Here is a 24100-nt window from a genome sequence, read left to right on the forward strand (position 1 = left end):
CCCCCCCCCTCCCAATCCTTCCTCCTTGAGATGCCACTGAAACTGTGTTGACCAATGACTCATTCAGACCCAGATTGGTGTACTTACCATACCGGTATGTAAGAGGCAAAAGGTTTGTCAGTGGCAAGGAGCAGAGCCCACCCCCTCATTTGTCTGGGAAAGGAATCATGAGATTCAGGGGTACGGAATCGATCTGTAATGATGATTACTGTCTTCAACGATATGGCTTCGAAGGGGAGCATTGTTCCCGTTGCCTGTAAGCACGCTACATAGTGATGCTGTAACTAACCTTTCAAAGTTGTAGGTATTCCAGAAGAATAAATGCATGGCATTGTTTGGTAGATATCCTTCTTTCTTTTTTCTTTTTCTTTTTTCGTCAAGGGGATATGCTCATTTGTCTAGATGTCTGAAGTGACATTAAAATGGATGCAGGAGGAAATTAGAATGAACTGTGACTTTTGCATATAATGTAGACACTACATGCTCCCACACTGAGGTGTCTCCACTCCCAAACTATTTAATTACAATGACTGAAGAGGGAAGATGGGATGTTGGGCAGGGTTGCAGGTGTTGGGGAAAAGAATTTGACCTTTTCGTCCCTTTGTGCTACGATTGAAGCATGATGCAGAATTTGAAATGTCGTTAGTATGACTCATGAGAAGCGTGGGTCAACTACCTCGACACACGCTTCTTTCCTTTTCTCTCTATCTCTTTCATTGTTTCTGTCTCTCTGTGTCTTCTCCTATCTCCCGCCTATTGCTCAACCAATGGGCATTGGATGCTGTGAAAATTATGTTGGCAAGCAAAACGTCCACAAATAGGCTGCTTCTCCAATAAAAAGTCTGCTTTCCTTTTTGTCATTGACCAAGTGAAGGACCTTGAGCGTGTCTTCCCATACTGAATGACTATCAATTTGTATTTCTCTATGCAGCTGAATTGCCAATTTGATGGACTGTGTGTAAGCTTTCTACTGATGTCCTACCATAGGTATTGCGAACACGCTATGTGTATTGTTGAATCATAGGCAGATTGTAGCAGTATTGTACCTGTGTTACCAACCATGGAATAGGTTAAGTGCTCTAAACAAAAGCATTTCTATTGCCAGCAGGTATTCTCTGTTACTGTACATACCCTGTAACAGGTTTTTATGTCAAAAGACTCAACAAGATACTTTGATATACTCCTTTATTGATGATGGAAGTCCTTATCAGTGCATTCGATGGAATAATAGGTGTCTTGGATGAAATGGGTTGAAATTTAAGTGATGTGGTACGTTTGTGCTGGAGACCTTTTACCTCCTAGTTTTGCATACTTGGATAGGTGAATGTGTTCAAACTGCATATACCCAGAAGCATTTTATTGTGGCCTTGGTTACTGTTCAGTAGTGTTAATTTTGCTTACAGGTATTTTTGTAAATGAAAAGGTCACAGACATTTTCGTGAGATGTTGTTTTCACAATTTTGGGAAATAGCTATGATAAACTTTTCTCTTAAAAGGGGGCTGTACTTGATTTTCTTTTTTTTCCCCCCTGTAATTCCTTATTAGGACATAAAGACTCACAAAATGTCTGTTCAGTCTCAATGTGAAAAAGATTATGCAAATGAAATATCTTGCATGCATAGTAAATGCTGCCACCTGAATATCATTGATACACATGTATGCCCTCTGCATTCAGAAAGAAAATGGAAATAAGGTTTCCTTTCTCACTGGCAAACCAAAATGAGGCTGATTTGATGATTGATTAAACATAATGCATTTTGATATGGACCACTTTTAAAGTTTGGCAAATCATAATGATGTAAATAACAGTAAGAGCTAGCTGAAATATGATATTGTTCTGACAGTGTCATGGTTGATGTAGATGGAGTGTTCAGTCACCCGTGATGATCATTTGACTCTGTGAGTTCTGACCGGAACTGTGGGAAACTTCAGCAGGATTGTCGATGATCAAATGAGTGTGTCGGCGATTTATTCTTCACAGTGGGTAGAGTGCAGTACTGGTAAACGTGATTGATGTGTTATGTATATATACTTTGGTCGGTTGGTGAAATATCAAATAACAATCAAAGACTGCTTTACATCATAGAATTCACAAAAGTCAGAACTAAATTTACCATAACATTGAATGTGCTTATATACAAAATGATAAAATACAGTACAAAATCAAAGTAAATACACATCAGATGTTTAGGCTTCAATAATGAGGTAAATTGTAAGAAGAAATGAGATTGAGGTTGGTACAAAGCATTGTTAAGAGAGATGGCCATGGCAGGAAAGAAGCAAGAGTGGGAAAATAGGTCCAGTGCACAAACGCATGAAAACTAACAGCCAGGAAAATGTTTTCAATACAACATTAAACAGGAATGGTTTAACTTTCAAATATGAGAAGGCTTCCATTTATGTGATGTTTGCGCTATTTCCTTTTTCTTTTTTTTTTTACATTTTATGTGCAGTCCAGAATTTTGTGGAGCCTAGCTTGTAGAATGAACTGGTCCACTTCTTCTTCATATGGCACTGGTGCTTGGGTACTTGATACTGTTTGCAGAGTACCAGTATCGCTAGTCACCTGAGGTGAACCACTAGGGGTCGGCATCATTTGTCCATTTTTTTTTTTTTTTCCTGGTATGGGCATTTGGCACAGACCATACACTGGGTTAGCACCGTGCTGTATTTTGAGGAAGTGAAGTTGGATCTTTTTCATGTTTAAATCATGACTTCCTTACACACAGAACCTCCATTTCATGTCCTATCCAAAGTATGTTTTTGCTTCTTGCTAGAGTAAGCTAGAACAACCTAGCAGCTTGACAGAGGCTTGCCAAATGTAACAACAAAAATTCATGCAGATTATTTTTATGCCTCCGCCATGTAGTGGTGCCGGAGGCATTATGTTTTTGGGTTGTCCGTCCGTCCGTCTGTCCTTCCGTCCATCTTTAATCAACTTTGTGGACAGAGTAACTAAAAAACCTTTTGAGGTATCTTAGTGAAACTTGGCATGCATGTGTTTGAGGGGTGAAGTTGTGCCTATCTTTTGGGTTTACATGCTCAAGGTCAAATGCTTAAAATTTCACTGTTTCCCCCATATCTGTGCAATGCCTGAAGATATTTTCTTGAAACTTAGTGTATATATGTACTACCCAATTAAAGGCACAATTTACCTTTTGCATATGAAACAAAAACCCAGCATTAGTGCTTTAAAATAGTTCTAAAATGTGATTTCGGGATAGAAACAACCACTGTAAAAATTTGAATCCGTGTAATCGATGTCAAGTGTTGCTAAATACACAAAATATAAACAATAGTTATAATAAAAATGTTTCCAGACTAAAGCATATACAGTTACGGTTTATTGAGAAAAACACTGATATCTCCTTATATTTTAGGCTTTATTGCAAATATTTTATATGGTAGGATGTTTTATGATACAACAGACCTACACATATGAAACAAATGTGATATCTCGAACATTTTTGAAATCACTGCTCCCAAAGGTAAACTGGACCTTTAAGATTCTCTGGCGAGAGTTTCAGATCATGAGGTCAAAGGTCAAAGGTCAAGTGAAAATGGTTAAATTTTACTCTTTTCTCCATATCTTGGAAATGGATCAGGGTATCTTCATGGAACATAGTGTATATGCATGTACTGACTGGCAGTGATTATCTAGGGAATTTGGGGGTCATTAGGTCAAAGGTCAGGGGTCAAAGGTCATGGTCAACTTTTCAAAATTTGACTATTTCCCTTATATTTATGCAATACCTGCGGGATTTTTTTTTTTTTAAAGCTTGGTGTATACCTGTATTACCCAATAGAGATTCTCTGGGAAGTCTTTTTGCGAAAAAAAGGTCAAAGGTCAAAAGGTCAAAGATCAAGTGAAAGTGCTGAACTTTACTTCTTCCTTGATATCTCGGAAGTGGCTCAAGTTGTCTTGAAACTTAGTATATCTTTATGCATGTTCTGCCTGACATTGACTCTCTGGTGAATTTTAGGGTCTTAAGGTCAAGGGTCAGGCCATGTGAAAATGGTAACAATTTACTATTCAATATAGAAACTTCACTTTTTCTCCATACCTTGATAATTACTCAATGCATAAACTTATAAAAGGGTCAAAGTCAAGTAAAAATCCTCAAATCCTCAAATACATGCTCTCCCATTCATCCAATTAAACCTACATTTTAGGTCAAGGAAGGTGAACATTTAACACATTTGTGACAAACATGTCATTGTAATATTTTATCAGTTTAATATGTGAAACTGTCATCACACTTTGTCCACATGTACTATAAACCTATTAGGAGAATCATGCATTGTGGTGGAGGCATACCAGTCGCCATAGCGACATTTTTAGTTTAAGTATGGAAATGAACATAGAAGGACCAGTTGAGTTGAAAAGATCATTGTGAGATTCCCAGGGGAAAATGTCCATGACTTTAGCTGCATTAGTAAACCAGTCTGTTTCTAGCAAATCCTGTCAAGTGTCAGATGCAAAAGGTCATATCAGTGGCTCATGTGAGCTACCATCACAGCTGCAGTTCTTTCAAGTCATACACTGTATATACCATATGATCCTATGTACTACAGTGCAGTGCCACAGTAGGCCTATTATTTATCAAGTGGACAAATGTAGCGTAATAACCGACAGCTAGTATTGTCATTGAATTTGTCTCGTAAGTGCTTAACACACAGAGACACATGTATAGATATGCACAAAACAGTTTCTCTCTCACACATTAAATTCATGCAATATGGGCTACAGTTTGTTGTTGTAATGCCAAAGTGCTTGTTATCACATTAGTCTCAATTACTTTCTGAGTGGGTCACTTCATCTCTGGCCTAACCATTCGGCCAATTAGCCTTTCATTTCAGACCCTAATCAAGATATTGGACATGGTGACATCTCTTGCATTAAATCTCTTATCTGAGTTGACTTCATTTGAAGGAAGAGAATTAAAGGCTTTCAAAAAAAAAGGTAGTCTTGAAAGAGACAAAACACAACTGATTTAACTAGAACAAAGAGAGATGATTGTGGTATAAAGACTAATGGCAGACAATGCTGATTATGCAGTATAGCCCTTGTGAGGTACATTTGCTTTCATAACTAGCTTGATTATTATAGTTGTCTATTATATTCAATTACTGTATACACCATTATTTTCACGTACAGATATTTTCGCGAATGATGAGGTCATAGACATTTTCGTGAGATGTTGTTTTCGCGAATCGACGCCGATGCTTACGTCAATGCTCTATTAACAAAGCGCATGGAGACAATTTCGCGTGTTGTTAAATACGCAATCCAACTGCAATTCGCGAAATTCGTGAAAATAACAGCTTATACAGATATGTAATTTTTTGCTGACATCCCAGCCCACCTTAAAGGCACAATTTACCTTTTGCATATGAAACGAAAACCCAGCATTAGTGCTTTAAAATAGTTCTAAAATGTGATTTAGGGATAGAAACAACCACTGTAAAAATTTGAATCAGTGTAATGGATGTCAAGTGTTGTTAAATACACAAAATATAAACAATAGTTATAATAAAAATGTTTCCAGACTAAAGCGTATACAGTTACGGTTTATTGAGAAAAACACTGATATCTCCTTATATTTTATGCTTTATTGCAAAAATGTTATATGGTAGGATGTTTTATGATATAACAGACCTACACATATGAATCAAATGTGATATCTTGAACATTATTAAAATCACTGCTCCCAAAGGTAAACTGGACCTTTAAGAGAGCTTCATGGCTCACCAGTTGAGAAACACTGATAACATTGTATTTTTCAATAGCAGAAATATCAAAGTCCTCTCTTAAACCACAAAATTTATAGCAAATATTTTTAAAGTGTTTTGAGACAATTTTAAAGTTCCTTTTTTTTTCTCAAATTGGCAAGTTCATGTGGTTTGTTTTCTGGCTTTGTGGAGATATAGCATATTTAGCCAGTTCCATGTAATCTGTCTCTATTATGGGTACCTGTAGGATATGCAGTAAATGTCATATTTGCCAGTTTAATAAGAGCAAAAATGATAATTCCTACAGCATATTCAAGGATGACTGTTAGCCCACCTAGACACACAACTAGGTGATCATATGCCACTACTGTAGCTGCATTATGTATGTTTAAACACAAACATGTTTCCTTGAAGCCTGCCTTTTGATATCAAATGCAGCCATCATGCAACATTGACAAGAGGAAATGCAATTTTAAAAGTTGCTTTTGAATTGTGAAAATCAAAAAGTCTGCCTACCTTTGAATATTGAAGTGTGGTATATATCCCAACATCGTGATAACATTGTGCACATGGTCTACGATGGGACAAAATCTTTGAGTGAAGAGATGCGTAAATCTTGAAAAGAGTAACAAGTTACAGGTGACAAAACAATTTGAATATGTTATTGTTTCCTACAAGTGATGCAGAGCTCAAAACTTCAAGAAAAAAAGTCATTCTCATCAACCTGCAGGTATTGCACCAGTTATCTTTATCATCCGTAATATTCAATATCATCGTTGCCATTATTGGCTGGTTTTTATCATTATCCCTATTACTGTTTTCATCTGCAACGGTAGTAATTGTAATGATTGATTCTGTAATAACCATCCATCCTAGTACTTCTATGGCATTCATTGGCCTCCAAAGTCCCACTATAAATTTCTATTGTATAAAAATATGCCTTTTTGGCAACTGAGATGGCATCATAGCAGTTCAATATATTTAACATGACAACTGCCTGTAGGTGATCGTTGGTTAAAGAAAGCATATTTTTATACCTGAACAGTAACACACACTGTCATGCATATGTATGTGACATGAGTTGTATATTTGTAAGCAACGCGACAAGTTCCCATACTTGCTCTAGTAATCCAGGACAATATGCAGGCAGTATGCTGTAACATATTTCTTTTTTATCCAGACTTGTCCGCAAAGATCCAATTTTGAATGTAATGCAAAAGCCAAACAAATTGCAATTATGTGTAGCTTGCTCTCTCTAATGCTTACTTGCAATCAATCAGCAAGTTGTATTGATTCATGCATTTGATTTCAAGTTGCAGTCAGTGGCAACTCTGCTTTTCTTATTATTTAACACTCATCTGTTCAAAAGGAAGTCATGTTAGAGCTCTATTTTGAGGCTGTAGTGTATTTTCATAATCTCTGTGGAGTTTTCAAAACATGTTTGTTCTTGATGTGTACGTGTGGACTCCATGTTTGTTTGCTTGAGCTCAATCTGAGAGACCTCTGGAATGTATTACCAGTATATTTGGAGGAAGGCTTAGAATGCTTCTTTTGTAGCTCCAACTTGTGACAAGCATGCATAATAACAACATTGCTATTTATTTAAAAACAAAACAAAAATGAAGGTGCATGCCATTTGTGGAGTTTGTGGAAGCACCAAAAATGAAGAAAAACAAGTGTAACATCTTCAAAACTGTGGAAGTCTGGTGGAATTGCCAGAAATGGCATTTTCTTAAACAATCTTTTTTGCCTGAAATAGTCACTTATTCAAAACATACCAGTATATATTTATACATCATGGAAATTGCTCAGTAAGATATTAACTTTTATATCATTCAGTAGTGACTCAGTAGAAGACAAATAAGAAATGTGGAAATCAATTTTTTTTTATTATTATTTTTCAACAGTTAAGTTAGAGGACATGGAATAAAGGAGCCTATATTCTAATATGTGTAGTAGTCGTGTGCACTCCTGAAAGTCAAGTCACGTTGGGAGGGCTACTTTTTGTAAACTTGGGGATTCGTGCACCAATCCACTATGCTCAGCATGGGTCATGACTCATGCTGGAATATGGGGGGGGGGGGGGGGACACATCATACCAGAGGTTGTGAAAATACAACTTGGCCAGAGGTAGGGTGCATGATATGTCTTTGATATTCAAATGAAGGTGTGTGCCATGGTTCTGCAGTGCTAGAGAAAATCAGTACAGGCTTGGAGTGTGTTGCCACCTGTGGTGAGTGTGATGGTACAGTAGGTAGGTTCAGTATGTAGCTTCACTAACCCCCCCCCCCCCTTTACCCTTTTTGGTTATTCATATTACACGATCAGATGTCTGTGGTATTTCAGAGTAGTGTGTCTAAAGGGGGCTAACTTTATTTCATTCATATGAACATGCCAGAAAGACCATACTGATTCCACCAAGCTTATATTTCTTGATTATTGGTGATATACAAGATGATAAAGACAGTGTTGTATTTACCATATTATGCTACTTAAATTTTGACCTCTGCACTTGGATTGCGAGGACCATAATTCTGCAGCCCTGAGCCAAGGTTGAAATTGCCTATGCTCAGTGTTAAAGAGTTCCTTTTTATCCACAAATTATCAATCAAGAGTGACTCTTTATGATAAATAGCCTAGTAGTTATGGCCTGTTTGGTACATAGTCCATATCTTATCACTATTCTATGTGCCTTTTGGAGCTGTATTCCTAACTGAGAACTTGATCTTTATTATGAGGAGGAAAAACAAGAGGAAAAAAATACATTGAAATGCATGTATTATTACCCGTATTTTGGTTTCGTTTTTTTTTTTTTCACTATTCAATGATACTGTTTCCATGATTTACATAGGGTAGAGTGTATTACAAGGTTTTCTTACATTTGAGCTTGTTGTTCATATGTATTTTTTTAAATTTCAATCAGAGAAGTTTCAAAAGCCTCACAATGCCTGAATTCATGACTGATTTGTAGATAGGTAAACTATTTTAGAAGAACATACTTCCTGTTTCTGATTCAGATTGGCAAATCTTTGTAATTTTTCCGGTTTTGTACAGCTTTAAAGAATTTAAGTAATTCCGCATAATTTTCTTACAGGATATGACATGCGGTAAAATTCATAGTTAACAATTTGCTAAGGACAAGAAGGTAATTTCTGCAGAAAATTACCCAAATACCCAATGGGCCTAAAAGAATTAATGTGTTTGCGGTATTTTGGGCCTCAAATTTGTTTAACTGATTCTTCAGCATATTTTGAGAGCATAGGTGTAGCTTGTAGACGAGAAGAATATGTCTGAACTTTAGTCTGGATTTAGTAATCAGGCAGTCAATTAAATGTGTCCCTGGTGCTTTTGTTGTCCCCGCCGAACGAGTTTGAGCAGGGGACTATGAAACGGGCTCCGTACGTGTGTGTGTCCGTGTGTGCGTCCGTCCGCGTGTGCGTCCGTCCGCGTGTGCGTCCGTCCGCGTGTGCGTCCGTGTGTGATCAAAATCTTCAATTTGCTACTTCTCTGTCATTTATGAGCCAATTTTGATTCTGTTTGCTTTATATGATAGCACTACATGGGAGCTTTGAAACTTCTACACAGAATTTCAGTCGTGACCTTTGACCTTGACCTTTGACCTATATTGTACATTTTGCTACAAAATGCTACTCCTTCGCCATTTCTAACCCGATTTCGATTCCGTTTGCTTTATGTGATGGCACTAGGTGAGGGCTTCAAAACTTCTACACAGAATTTTGACCTTTGACTTCTTTGACCTTTGACCTTGATTTTTTACCTGTATTGTACATTTTGCTACAAAATGCTACTCCTTCGCCATTTCTTACCCGATTTCGATTCCGTTTGCTTTATGTGATGGCACTAGGTGAGGGCTTCAAAACTTCTACACAGAATTTTGACCTTTGACTTCTTTGACCTTTGACCTTGATTTTTGACCCATATTGTACATTGGCTACAAAATACTACTCCTTCGCCATTTCTTACCCGATTTTGATTCTGTTTGATTTATGTGATGGCACTAGGTGAGGGCTTCAAAACTTCTACACAGAATTTTGACCTTTGACTTCTTTGACTGTTGAACTTAATTTTTGACCTACATTTTGTTGTACATTTTGCTACAAAATGCTACTCCTTCGCCATTTCTATGATTTCGATTCCGTTTGCTTTATGTGATGGCACTAGGTGAGCGCTTCAAAACTTCTACACAGAATTTTGACCTTTGACTCCTTTGACCTTTGACCTTTGACCTTGATTTTTTTACCTATATTGTACATTTTGCTACAAAATGCTACTTCCGGCAGGGATATATTATGCACCGCGTAATTTCTACTTTTCCTTGTTTTTGTGTTTATTTGCTCAGTGTTTTTTTGTTAGTTTGGGCGGTTTTCTTCAATTTTTTTTTCTTTTACCTGGCACAGATTGTAGTAGTAGTAACTATAAAGAGAGATTGTTGTTAGTGAGTTACGATGTATGTTGTCATTTATTGTATGTAGGCTTTTGTCTGAAAAAGATATTGTTCAAGCCTTCTCCACAGGTGCATTCTCAAATATTGTTTGATGTTGTGCAACTATTGTGAAGTAAATGGGAAATCTCTCTGTCAATGGTTGCACTTCATTGCCAATGTATCAAGCTGATGAGTCATGTCCAAAGTTGGGAGGGTCTTTTTTTTTTTTTGGGGGGGGGGTATTTATCCTTGCAAAGATTGGGTGGAGATTGCTTGTAAGAGTTATCAGGGCAATGACTTGCTTTCTTGTATGCATGGTTAACATTGCAAACAAAATGTGCCATACTCGTGCATGAATGTTGAGGTGGTCATTGGCATCTGTGGCAAGGGAGAGGAATGCTCAAATATTCTGCAGCCAATAATCATATCTGTCACTGTATTTGGGTTAATTTCAAAAAACAGCTGTTTTCTGCATGAAATTTCCCAGGGATTATCACCCAGTTCCTGTCTGCTGTCCATGTTTAAACTGTTAGTTAATGTTTGATTTTTAGAAATTGATAAGTATGCCCTGATTGATTCATTTTCTGTAGCAAATGGGAGAAAGTGTTCAAAATTATGTATATGGAGTTAGTTGTAGAAATTATGTTTGTATATAATACGAAGGGCATACACACACATTATCCAATGAAGTATGAAGTAAATGCTGATGGTAGTTTATTTTGAGTAATAAAGGATGGCTATCCATTGATGATATTAACACTTATCTTTCACTGATCGTGAATTCTGTAATCTTCATTGGTCAATCACGTAATTGATAAAATCCCTTATTACCTGTTTTACTCAGACCAACCACTGAATATTTCCCATATTTTGTGAATAAGGTCATATTGTGCGCATGCGCTAAATCCGCCATTGAATATTTTCCATATTCTGTGATATGACGTCATGATATTACAGAGCTAGCTGCGTGTGTATGTATGGCGCATAATCAGCTTGCGAGATGTAAGTCAACATCATTCACGAGAGGAAATCGGCGAGAAGAAGGCTAGTGAAATCCCGGATTGCCTATATAACTTTACCAATGAGATTACACTACAGAATTCATGTAGATCTACACGTAAAAAGATAAAATCTTTACCCCCTGCTTGTTCTTACGAAATACGGAAAGTATCTCGTGAACAAGCAGCGGTAACTAGTATTTTGTATTTAATGGTAATTGCAGAGTATAAAGAATAAGAGAGAAAAAAATGTTTGTCAAAATTGTCAGATTGATGGATGACGCAACAAATTCTTATATATCAAGATAAATCTATGCTGTTTAAATTCAGAATTTAGCAATGTCTAATTTGAGATGTGCAGTAATCGATTTACAAGCAAGCTGATCTCTTCAGTCCTCTCAGTAACTCACAACACAATTTACCAGAGATTTACACCAGATGTCTAATGGCCTCATTTTGCTCACCCTTTGAACCAAGCTGAAAATCAAGTGAGTGAGCGTGATTGTATCCACACCTTCGCCACGTAAAGTACTGTAGATAATCTTCCTGCCTCTTCACTTACGTGCTGGAGTGCTGATAACTTCTATTGACATATGTATATAAAAGCAGTGAAACTTAAATAACTAGCCTGCAATCACATCTTGCTTTTTTTTACCAAGATGCTCAACCCCTTTATCTCCCACTAGAAATGTAACAACAAAATCAAGACAAAGAAAAGCCAGGGATGTGTCTCAATTGAGAACCTTTGGAATTGAGATTATTCATAGACTCTTAAAGCTTAGGGCCACTTGATATGACTATGTTTACATCTACAGGAGATGAAATGGTAACAAGTTATTAAGATTACTCTTACCAAAGATGGTGATGATGATGAAGAAGAGGAGGAGGAGGAGGAGGAGGAAGAAGAAGAAGAAGGAGGAGGAGGAGAAGAAGAAGAAGAAGAAGAAGGAGAAGGAGAAGAAGAAGAAGAAGGAGAAGGAGAAGAAGAAGAAGAAGAAGAAGATGATGATGATAATAGAGAGAAATGAGAAACGAGCCATGATTCAGAACTATAGAACATAACTTATGTGGATTCAGTGGAAAAATAGACTGGAAGAATGACTGAAAAGATATCAGTGTGATGCAGTTTAATTAGTGATGCAAAGCATTTGCCTTCTAGATCAATTTGTCAGTTTCCTTGTTCCATAATAACAAATATGATATGATGACCACATTGAAAAGTACAATTAAGTAAAAATCCAAATGAAGAAAAATGTCGTGTAGCTACTAGTAACAGGGTAACAGCGAGACAAGGACGTAAGAAACAGACTCTTTTGAACAATCAATCTTTTGAACACTTTTGAACAATCCAAAAATCTTATTCTTCTTTTGATTTACATGTTTGTTAACAGTTTTAATCAAATATTTGTTGATATTGACCAACATGCTAAGCGATGTCCATGACATTTTTAGTTTATCATTTAATAATGTTTATTTATGGTTGGTAATGGTTCAACTCATGCTGAAAGAAGATTGTTGTGTAATTGTTGTGTGTGTTTGTATGTTTACCTACATAAGTTAAACTGAATGTAGATCATGCGATTTGCCTCAAGGGGTGTCATAAACGTCTACCAGATTTTCCTCTGTGAAGATGGAGGATTTTAAAGAGAAGGTACTGGGTGTCTTTTCTAGTAACCTAAAGATTTTGTGCAGATGTTACACTATGCCAGTGTTTGTAACTTCTGTTGATTTGAGAAGTTCTAAAAGGCCACTCATTTTAAGCTATTTAGCTAAATATGTGTGGTATGTTTTTAAATGCTCTTGTGCACCTTGCCAATTATGCATACAGCAAGCCTCAAAGATTAGCCTCTTTTCCCAGGGACCGCTCTAAGGCAGCCAAAATAAACTGAAGTGATAGCCCTTTAGAAACCTTGTGTACTGGCTCACAATGGCATCATGCACCTTTATGCAATACCACCTCTCAAACTGTTTTTCCCCTGGCAGTTAACTTTTATTATTCTTGCAAAGAGCTATTTGGTCTAGGATCTCAACACAATATTTGCTCCTACATGAAAGCATGCTTACTTCTTGAAGGTGAATAGGTAAGTATCATGTGATTTTAAAACCAGGCTCCGATTGGAAAATAATAATGTGCAAATTATGGCAGGGCTGAATACAATGAAGTGGGGAGGGGGGGGGGGGATGAAATAAAATCAGTCAGTCAACCAGTACCTGGCACTCATTTGGTTCAAACAGATGACTTTGTGATGTTTTAAACTACGTACGTCACACACACATATATGTATGTAGAGTTTGATTCATCTAGGTAGAATGATGACAGCATGTAATTGTAATCTGTTCGACTGGTCTTACTTGTGAAAATCATGGAGAAGACAGGTTTGTTACTCATTTGAGTCACTTCTTCAGCTCTGATTGGCTGGCCAGCATTCACTCGTGATAGGTGAATGGGTAATGTTATTGTTTACACGTCACATTTTCTGGACCATCAATTTGTATGTTGGTGAAAGATCTGGAAAAGTCTTCAACATCTGAACAAAAATGGCAGTAATATCGCCCAGTCATCCGTCATTAGTGAATGCTCACTAGCCATTCAGAGCTGAAGAAATGACTCGGATGAGTTACAACATAGTATTCTCAAAGATTTTCACAAGCAAGTCCAGCGGAGCAGATTTAGATACGTAGGCGTATGTCACACATCAGCAAAACGTTCATTATGTAATTACAATGCTTACAAGAACAGTGCTAATTTTCAATACCCACATATACGTAAATGTCAAAGTAAAACTGTATATGATGGTTTTGAAATGAAATGTGTTAGCCCATGGATCAAGTCTGACAAAGGCCAGGTCTTCAATCAAAGATAGCATTTTGGAAAAAAAGAAGACATAATAACTTTTGTTTTCCCTATATGTTTGCTCAAAAGAATTTAAGTAATTGGATAAGAGCCCTAATGCCCGCGGGTGTAAGACTTAAACATGGTACAATCAGCCGTTCAGCTATAGCAACATGTGGTAATAATTCCCTAGTCCCATGACCAGCATGTGGTGATGCCATTGTCACAGTTCATTCATGGCCATCTCCTTTAAAAACAATTGTCGTGTCTCATTAGAAAAATATAGTTGGACTATGTATGTTCATGACCCAAATATTTTTATCTCCCTATTAAAAATGCATAATATATTTCTTCCTTGTTTCACATTTCCCTCAGTGATTTCTTTTTTCCTCAGGAAATAATAGTTCAGATATTGTACTCGAATACTGTAAAAGTGGATATTTTTGTGTGACTAATTTTTCGCGCTTTTCTGGGTAAGAAGAGTTTCATGTGTTTTTAATTCCGCAGAATCAAAACATCAACTACTGGAACATATCGCATGCAAAATATTTATGTGCTTCATTTTCGCACTAGCTTCTGGTTGCGTGAAATGCCTGAAAATTTCAACACTGAAAACTTCCGCTTTTACAGTGTATGGTAGGAAACTGTTCACAAGTACCAGCATTCACTGGCATTTTCACCCCTTAATGAACAAAAGAAATTTAAATGTGACACAGTAGTAGTAACAGTGAGATAGGGTAGAAGTAGGAGTAGTTGATACAGTGGAATATATTTCGAGATTTTCTACCAGTGATCAGACAGCAAAGAATGAAAAGCTCCGAAGTAGAAAGCTGCAGGGTAAGGCTGATATGATTGGAGTCTTTCCATGCAAGACTGTGCTTGCTGCCAGTTGGTTGGGAAGAAAATCCATTAGTGTGCTCTACTGACCTGTCAGACACAGTTTTTGTCTTCTACCAACTGACTGATGGCTGGCAGGGCTAATGTCAGAGTTCACCCTGGTGTATGTCTGCTTCCCAAGACAGCCTGCCTGCAAGCATGGGCTCTGTAAGAACAGAGCACATGAGGAGAAGCAAAACTCAGATGTACACAAATGTTGTTTCTCTTTCCAGAAACGGAGAGATATACAGTACTGGCATTCTGCCATGATAGCCATTCTATGATAATGCTCAATTTTTGCCAGATACAGGATCGATATGCTACGTGTATCTGTATGTGTGCAGCTGTGTATGACCCAAATCGTCATCTCAGCAGCGTTCTTTTACTTCGTTTTCACAAGGGTGAATTGAAAGTGGTCATCACTGAACATGAGCCCAAATGTGTCACATCAGTGTGACCTCTGACCTTTGTAATATGAATCTTGGACCTTTGTAAAGATGCTGGAGCCCTGTGGCTGCTGTTTACCTTTAAGGATACTACCAACAATAGCAAGAAGCCTAGCAACAGCTATATCCACTTGTTGACATGACAGCTTTCATCATATTACAGTGTATGTTATCATAGTAGTAAATTTGATTTCACAACATGGCATAGGATACAGTTTTTTTGTTTTCTCCTGCAGCATTAACATATGTGCAGTACAGTTGTATTTGTTTTAGAAAACAATGAGGTCACTTGTATTTGTGAGATGTTTTGATTTTGTGTTGTTTATTTGATGTAATACTTTTTATTTTCATCATTGTCATTTTTTCTTCATGTTTTTTTACAATGTAGCTCTTGTGTAATTCACACTAGATGCTAGCATTTGTAATGTACGAGGTAATTCACAGTGCCTACGCCATGGTAAGTGAAGGCAAGTTTAGCAGATGAATAATAGCAGATGCTTGTCACACGCATTATTATATGAGGAGGAACAGATGTACTTTACAGGTGTACTTTGTTGCTGCTCTTTTGGGGTAGTGGTAGTTCAGCATTAAAGAGTAGAGTTTCCACTAATATGATTACATAGAGTTTTACTTGATAAGGAACAGTTCAATTTACATTGATGATAGAAGCAAGGCTGCTAATGTGATAGAACACACACACATGTACACACAAGTACATACAAAGTGGAAAACTAAACTCTTCATCATTGTTATGTGAATGAAACTAATCCTCCACAGATACGCAGTACTATAGTCTATACAGTAGCATGGCATACATGCTGAACACTAATAATTTTAGCAATAAATAGGTAGTCCATTGTGTGTGATCTCTAGTCTTATATCCAGTCCGTACCACCCTTTTGTATTTGAAAAAAAAAATGAATCAATGTAAGTGTGTCAATACATTCACATGAATAATTCATTAGCCTCTCCTGCATATAATGCCAAATATTCAGCTTCTTGAAACAAATAAATGATATGATGTGATCATTGACCGTGAAAATAAAAGAATGTATGTTAGTCTTACAAAGGTCAGTAGATGCAGTCAGACCAATTGTGGTCATCCAAAGGAGATGAAAGGAATGGTCCATATACATAGGTGGCCATTACAGATGGGTACTCTGACACTTCGATATATCACATATACGTGGACATAAATTATATGTATCATCGTTGTACATGTATAAAGGTGTACATGAATGTGTATGAAGTATTCATGTGCACCATTATATGAAGGTGTTAATAAACTGTAGCTACCTTTTGATCAAGTTTCCTTCATGTGAGGTCCTAAAAAGGACCTATTTGTGAACTGTTCACTACGCTTGAACTTCATGGCTCCAGAGCAGAAAAGCATGCCGAATTATTGGCTCTTTTATGGCTCCGTATGGGACTGTAGCCGCTACATACACCTACCATGCTATGCAAAACTGGTGTCAGCTGTCTGCCTCAGACATTGATACAACATTTGCTCTTGGGACAGTTGCTCTGGGCCCTGTTTTATCAAAAGATATAATCAATTGTAAATTCTCTTACCACACAAGCAGCCATAGACTAATGATAGAAATCAACTATATAATAAATTATAACTCTTCATAAAACAGGGTCCTGGTCTCATTTTCTCCAAGGACCTTAGGTTAGGGTTGTGATAGGGTTTTAGGTTTTAGTTTGATGTGAGGAATAGGATTAGGGTTAGAGTTACGTTTGTGGGTAGAATTTTTGCTTGGCTTAGTGTGCAGATATTTCATGGGAGGAATTGTGGCAGGAGCAAATGTCATGAACCAGCCTTAGACAGGTGGCTGCTATGGCTTTTCCTCTCAGTGGGATTTTTTGATGGGCTCATATGGCAAGTGGCTGCTGTAGAGAAGTCACTACTGAAGCAGGTTTGACTGTATTTTTACATATAAATTCCAATTTAAGAAGTGTAGAATTTTGTACGACCTCTGTAATGGAGGTAACATGTATTCTCCTTGGGGATTGTGTAGCTGTCCTGGTTTTCCTCATAGTAAAGTGTGAGAGTGTTCTTAGCTTATGGCTGAAATATGCTTGACTGGATTTAGACATGAACAGACCTACTCGACTCATTTCTTTGTAAGATGTAGGCAAAAAAAAAAAAAAAAAAAAAAAAAAAAAAATCAGTAAATAAGAAGAAGCCAGAACATGCTTTTAAAGGGGAAGATATGAAAAAGAACATATATGACCGTTTTCCTTGTAGCATTGTTCTATGAATATTGACATATGATTGACATAGTATGTACATATCAATCATTAATTTGGAAGCAATTCTCTGATTTGCTGATGATTTTCCCTTGTGTTGGTGAAAATGAATATAAATATGCATTTACAATTTGATCGCCTGTCAAATTGTAAATGCATGTTCCTTCATTGACAAATCATACAGAGGATGGAAACTTGAGGTCCAGACATTTAATGACTGTTTGCTTTAATTCAACAGTAACTTTGATGTTCGTAAGTTTAGTATTTGCATACTCCTGGGAAAGTCATAAGTAATGTATGTCCTAGTCCCTTGTGGAATGTTATCAGTAAATGAATGGTATAGTTGACTCACTGCAAGATACATGACAATTGAGATAGTATTATACATGCAAAGAAAATTTATAATGTGATTATAAAGAGCTGTGTGCAACTTTCTTTCCTGTGATATTTGTGAGAATTGAGGCCTTCACCTCCGTCATGTTCAGCGACTGCTTTTCTCACACGAGCAAACACACTCAGATGCATGTGCTTGTATAAAACGTAGCCATGGCAGCAAAGTACTGTAGGTTGAAACCTGCTGTTTGCTCCGTCCATTACTAATTAAGGCAAAGATTCATTAACCTGTTCCCCTCTTTAAAACAGATGGTGAAGTTAAAAGTAATTGCGTGTTGCCATGGCAGTAATAAAGATGTTTAATACGCGAGCAAGGTATAAATTTTAAACGCCCATGAAATGTTTTAATTACTTGATGAAAGATATTGCTTGTGTCCAATAATTCCATAAAGCCCTCCTTCTACTTTGCCACTCCCACCACGATTTGACATTCTTTTTATTTTATTTTTTTATTCAGATTGGGTATGATTTTAAGATTGCTAACTTTCGAGTGTGTCCACATGGCACTAAACTACAAGCTAATCATCGAGAGTTTAGTTCTCAACCTAAACTTAAAGTTTAAGAACAGCATGTGAATGTAACTAATCTTGACCTGATACAATGTTTAGCCACTGTTGAAATGCTGTATTTATGACCAGCAAGGGTGAGAGGCAGCTTAGTCAGTAGTGTGCCTGCCTTGCAATCAAGTGGCTCAGCCTCTAGGTCCAGCGAGTCTTGCTGAGCAGTGTTGTGTGTTAGCATGCCATCCTCTTTTAATAGTAAGAAGCAAAAACACTCTGTCCCTCAAGTAGGCCATAAAATGGGGATCCTGTGTGCAAAGAGAGTCACAACCGACTCACATTAAAAGACCCCGCTTCATTCATTCGTCGTCGCAAAGAGCAGGGTGCTGACCTTGTGAAGTGGTTCCACCTCCAAAAAAATGCACCAGACCAGTCAATCAATATGAGTACAAAAATACACCAGATGGTGGACTAAACTCCAACCGGAAGAAGGAGGAAAAGAGAAAAGCACATGCTCTTACTGCAATCAAGGAGGTGGACTCCTCCCTGCTGCAATCATAGGGAAAGGACAGTATGATGTTGAATGCTCTAGAATTATATAACTATGCTGTTAGTGCAGTGTTGCTAAATCTTCTGCTAATGCTTTATCTTCTGCTTCATTGTCTGCTTCTGCAGCCACGACAGGTGTGGCAAGAACTTCTTTATAGGGTGCAAATAAGTCTTAGTAAGCACTAGGGCAGGAATGCAACGTTTTGTAAGAACTGGTCGTTATCTCATAAATAGGATGGAGCACGTAGTAAGAGCAGTGTTACAGTGGGAAAGTCTTCCTTTGATCAGGGGAGAGCAGCACAGCAACAGGACCACATTTTGTCTTGTTTATGCCCTGTTCTCATGCCTTCATTACTTCACTTAGAGAGACCTTCCTACATTCATTCTGATGTGTTTTTAGAGGGACTGTACAGTACTGGTTGAGGTGGGGATTCATGTTTTGAACATTCCTAAGTGAGATAATGAAAAGCCTCTAATGAAATATGAAAGAGCATGTAATTTTAAGAAGGATTCAATGTTTATTTGATGAAAATTGGTTTTCAACTGGCGGAGATATCCAAAAAAGTGCTAATAATAAAAGGCGACATGCCACAACTTTATTAGGATCTCTTTCATTCACCTTGTTTTTGGATATCTCAGCCATTTCAAAACCGATTTTCATCGAATAAACTTTTGATCTTTGACATCTCATAGAGTGGTTTCTGAATATCTCGCAAAACGTTAAAAGCTAAATCCTCATCTCGACCAGAACTGTACACACCCTTTAAGTTGCAGTTACAGTGTATGTTCTTCCCTCTTTACTTATACCAGGGCTCGACACTAACGGTGGCCCAGTGGCCCAGGGCCACCAAAAATGCACGTCGGGCCACCACAATTTCAGAAATGAAGAATTTGGTGGCCTGATCGGGCCACCAAAAAAGGTCGGATGTTTGCCTTTGGGCCACCAGAAATAAAAGTTAGTGTTGAGCCCTGTATACTATAGTTCAAAGTGGGAAAATTCTGATCAGGACAACTGTCAAGAAATTTTGAATGTGTTCAAAAGTTTTTACTCAACTGGAAAAATGCCTGCTTCTTTTCTGTCCTCACATCATTGCTGCTGCATTGCTCACAATTTCTTCAGATCCTCGTATGTTTTTACCGCTCTTGCTGATCTGCTGGATCACAATAGATTGAGGTCCAGGTTGTGATAGTGGTACAGGGGCTTGAGGACCATGGCTCCTGATAGCTTGCTTGAGTGGTCACATTATGCAGCCTATTTTAACCCTCTCCTGTGAAGAAAACAAAATTCAAGCAAGCATCTGATCTTTTGATGTCATACAACAATGTACTTTTTATCCATATGAGACAAGTTGTATATATCTAAAAGCACATGTATGCTGGATCATGTGAAACTATGACCCTATCACCAGACTATCCAGTCAAAGTTTCAATATCATTGTCATTTTGTGTTTATAGGTTGCCTTCCATGGCATCTTGACCTTAGAAAGTATTTAAGAATACATGAAATATTTAGAAAGCATTAATTTATCACTGATGAAGCCGTAGCGTGCTCATGTATTCTCTTATGCAAAAGAAAAGATTAGTATCCCTTTCATTCTGTTACATATATCATTTTCTTCTCATTTTTTTTATAATAGTTGAAGTTTTTTTTTTTTAATCTCAAAGAATTTCCTTCTCTTCCATTTCTTGTCTACACACACCACTTGCTTTTCACTCCTAGTTGTATCTTTACTCTTTTGAAACAACATGAAATATTCTGTATTGATTTTCTTGTTTACACATTCCATTTAATATGTAACTTTGTCTCCAGTCATGCCTATGGCTGCTGTGCCAACCCTCTCCCAATATTGTTACGATGGATCATGCCTTGATATGTACCCCACCCCAACCCTCTCACGACCACTTCTGTAAAGATGCCATCAATATTTTTATGCAGGCCATTTGCCATAGGCGATGACAAAAATGAATTAAATTCTGTCATCCCACCTGTTTGCTTCTCCACAGCGATGCACAACTACGTGAAAGACTGGCTGCTGGTGCTTTCGTTGGTGGTAGCGCTGGGAGGCTGCTGGTTTGCCTTCATCCAACACCGCTACTCTCAGAGCCATGTCAAGCAGCTCCTCAGGGAGATGGAGACACTGTCTAGGGCTGAGGACTCCCTCAAGGAGCTTCAGGAAAAGTAAGCTAGCTCTCTTCCTCTTCCTTTCTCATTATCTTCCTCTTATTTTTCCCCTTCTTTCTCGTGAGTAGGCCTATTTTCAAATATTATTTCTTGTAGATGTAAGAGAGTTCAGATCTCAAAAGTTGATGTTTGCAGTTAAAAGGTTTCTGCAACATTATTTTTCAAAGAAAAAAAAAGTCCTCATAGTTTTTTTTTTTTTTAAATCACTAGACTTTTTCATCTTTTGCTACCTTGTTCAACATTTCTTCCCCATACTGTAAAAGTGGAAATTTTCGCGGTGTTGAAATTTTCGCGCATTTTGCGCAACCAGAAACTACCGCGAAAATAAAAGCACGCGAATATTTCTCCTAGCCATATATTCTTGTGCGTGATGTCTTGATTCCGCAGAATTAAAAACACGCGGAATTAAAAACGTGCGAAACTCTTTTTACCCTGTCACGTGCGAAAAATTAGTCGCGCGAAAATATCCACTTCTACAGTATGTGACACTGGATCAAATTTACCTCTGTATGACATGATGCAGTACATTTAAAAGATGGTGATAATGTTATTTTCTGAAAATAAAGGGAATATTTTGTCACACTCCGTTATGTAGTATGGTTAATTGCACAAAAGCTTCCCCAAATTTGAGTTCTTATATTTTGCAGTTACTACAATCACCCACCCAAGCGAATGAAATGAGTACACGTTGTACATTGTGGCTCAGGTACAACCCTCGTGGGGGGCATTTCATGAAGCATTTTTGTCAGATATTTTTCTGACAAACTGTTACAAGCTACTGAAATCCTTGCATCTGATCGGCTGAGAGCAAATTTGTCCGACAACTTTGTCGCGTAAAATGTTTCATGAAATGCCCCCCGATCCCTCTCCCCTACCCTTCATCTCTAGGCTGGATGTGGCTCAGGAGGAGCACATGTCAGCCGTCCGAGAGAAGCAGACAATAGAGAAGCAGCTGACGGACGAGATCGAGCGTGCCAAGCGTGAGGCGCAGCGCCTCCATGTAGAACGGAACGAGGATGAGGTGGATGGAAACTCAAGTCTTGCCAACAAGCTGCGTCTTGCTGAAGAGGAGCTAGTTCAGGTCAGTTAAAGAAGAAAAAAAAATCACTGTACTGTGGGATTGTGGTCTTAGCAAATCTTGCCATCTTGTTTGGACAGGTCGAGGAAATTTTTCCCTATACACTAGATGGCAGCTAAAATCAGGTGCAGAACTAAGTAACTGTTACTTCCCAATGAGAGAATACATAAACAAGAGACAAGAAAGATTGCTTTCACCAATGATGTGATGAATTTCAGTCTTGATGCTTCAGAGGTCATTGAATTGTTCTGTTCCCTAAAATCTCTATTTAGCATCTCCATCGTCATAATTGTTGTCAGTATTTGTTCTTGAAATAGGTCATGTCACTGTTACAAGATTTAATGAACTGATCATGGAACTCTGTGATGATGGATGCTTTAAAACATTCAGAATCATGCCAGGTCTTCCGCTTGAAGATGTGTATTTGTGTGTGATGTGCTGGACATGACTTTTACAGGTGTTGGTCCTGTCATTGCCGCTATAAGCATTCAATACGTCTTCAGCAGTTGGGTAAAACAAATACGTCAAAAGGAAATCAAAATCAATCGATATGAGCAAAGATCAACTCTGGAATATGTGTAGAGATACACATGTAGCTAACCAGTGGATTCTATGTCATATTTGCTTACTCCCACTACCTACCAATACATGTTTATGTCTTTACCAGGTCCGATGTGCCCTTGAGGAAGCTGAGAGAAGACTCAGTGAACAGCAGAACTGGAGCGCACCCATGACCCTACAGCAGTGGCTGCAGCTGACTTACGAGATCGAATACCGCTACTACGTGGCCAAGCGGGTCTCAGCAGCCAAGCAGCTACAGGAGGCCAAAGAGGAGTGCGAGAAGCTTCGCCGCAAGCGAGCCTCTCTCATTGGCTCATTCCGCATTGCCCACGGGGGATCGCTGGACGCTGTCGACCAGCGCATCGTGAGCGCCAGGTGAAGAGGGAGAAGAGTTGACAAGAATGAAGTACTGTATACGCCAAATATTTCACGAGGTTTTTATTTTTCGCGAATTTTGCGAGTCAGGTGCTGTTCGCGAAATTCAAGATGTGCGAAAATTGACTCTGATCCTAATAATAATAATAATAATTGTTTTGGATATAAACTCCAAATTTTATTGTCCAAGAATGGAAATTCATTTTGCCCAATTGATCGTGGGCCCGGCAGCCACTGAGCAGCGCCAGATCGACGTTGCTCTAACCTTTTCAACTGTTGAACGGCAAACAAGGTAGCAGCAACTCCCATCTTTTAACGTCTTTTGGTATGACGCGGCCGGGGTTTGAACCCACGACCTCCCAATTGTGAGGGCAGCCGCTCTACTCACTGAGCCAACACATCGGTTGATGTGCATGTGCATGTGACGTACGTGTGTACATTTCTCCGTTCAGTACAGGACTCCGCGATCGCGAATTTGACCACTCGCGAAATTGTCGGGAATTCCCGATTCGCGTACATTTAGACTCGCGAAATATATGGCATATACAGTAGATGAGTAATTCTCCTTTTTGTCTCGTCTGTTTAGGGAAAGCGAGACATAGCTGTCACTTTTCCATTGTCTTTGTTATTGGTGGTGGTGGCGTTGTCAACAATTTGGTTCACTCTCAATAACTTTCCTCAGCTTTGAGCTATGACCTCCAAACTCACACCACAGCTACACATCCTGAAAATGTTTGTCAAGTTTGAATATTGGTGATATCTTATAAGGAAAGTGAAGTGTCCTTCAGGATATTTTGTAGGGTTTTATAGGTTTGGTCATCATATGACAATTTCTCTGGATGTTTCTGTCATATTCCAAACGTATTGCTCAAGATGAAT

The 24100-nt window shown here is 38.1% G+C and overlaps 1 protein-coding gene across 1 annotated transcript in view; it reads left to right on the top strand.

Annotated features, from left to right (window-relative positions):
* Positions 1-24100, top strand: part of LOC140234580 (stromal interaction molecule 2-like) — a 70887-nt gene that overhangs the window by 33086 nt on the left and 13701 nt on the right. Inside the window, exons 6-8 of the mRNA XM_072314601.1 lie at positions 21030-21204; positions 22096-22288; positions 22953-23221. Coding sequence (XP_072170702.1) covers positions 21030-21204; positions 22096-22288; positions 22953-23221 — 637 coding nt within the window. The remainder of the gene's footprint in view (positions 1-21029; positions 21205-22095; positions 22289-22952; positions 23222-24100) is intronic.

This window comes from Diadema setosum, chromosome 11, assembly GCF_964275005.1.
Source record: "Diadema setosum chromosome 11, eeDiaSeto1, whole genome shotgun sequence".
Classification (NCBI taxonomy): Eukaryota; Metazoa; Echinodermata; class Echinoidea; order Diadematoida; family Diadematidae; genus Diadema; species Diadema setosum.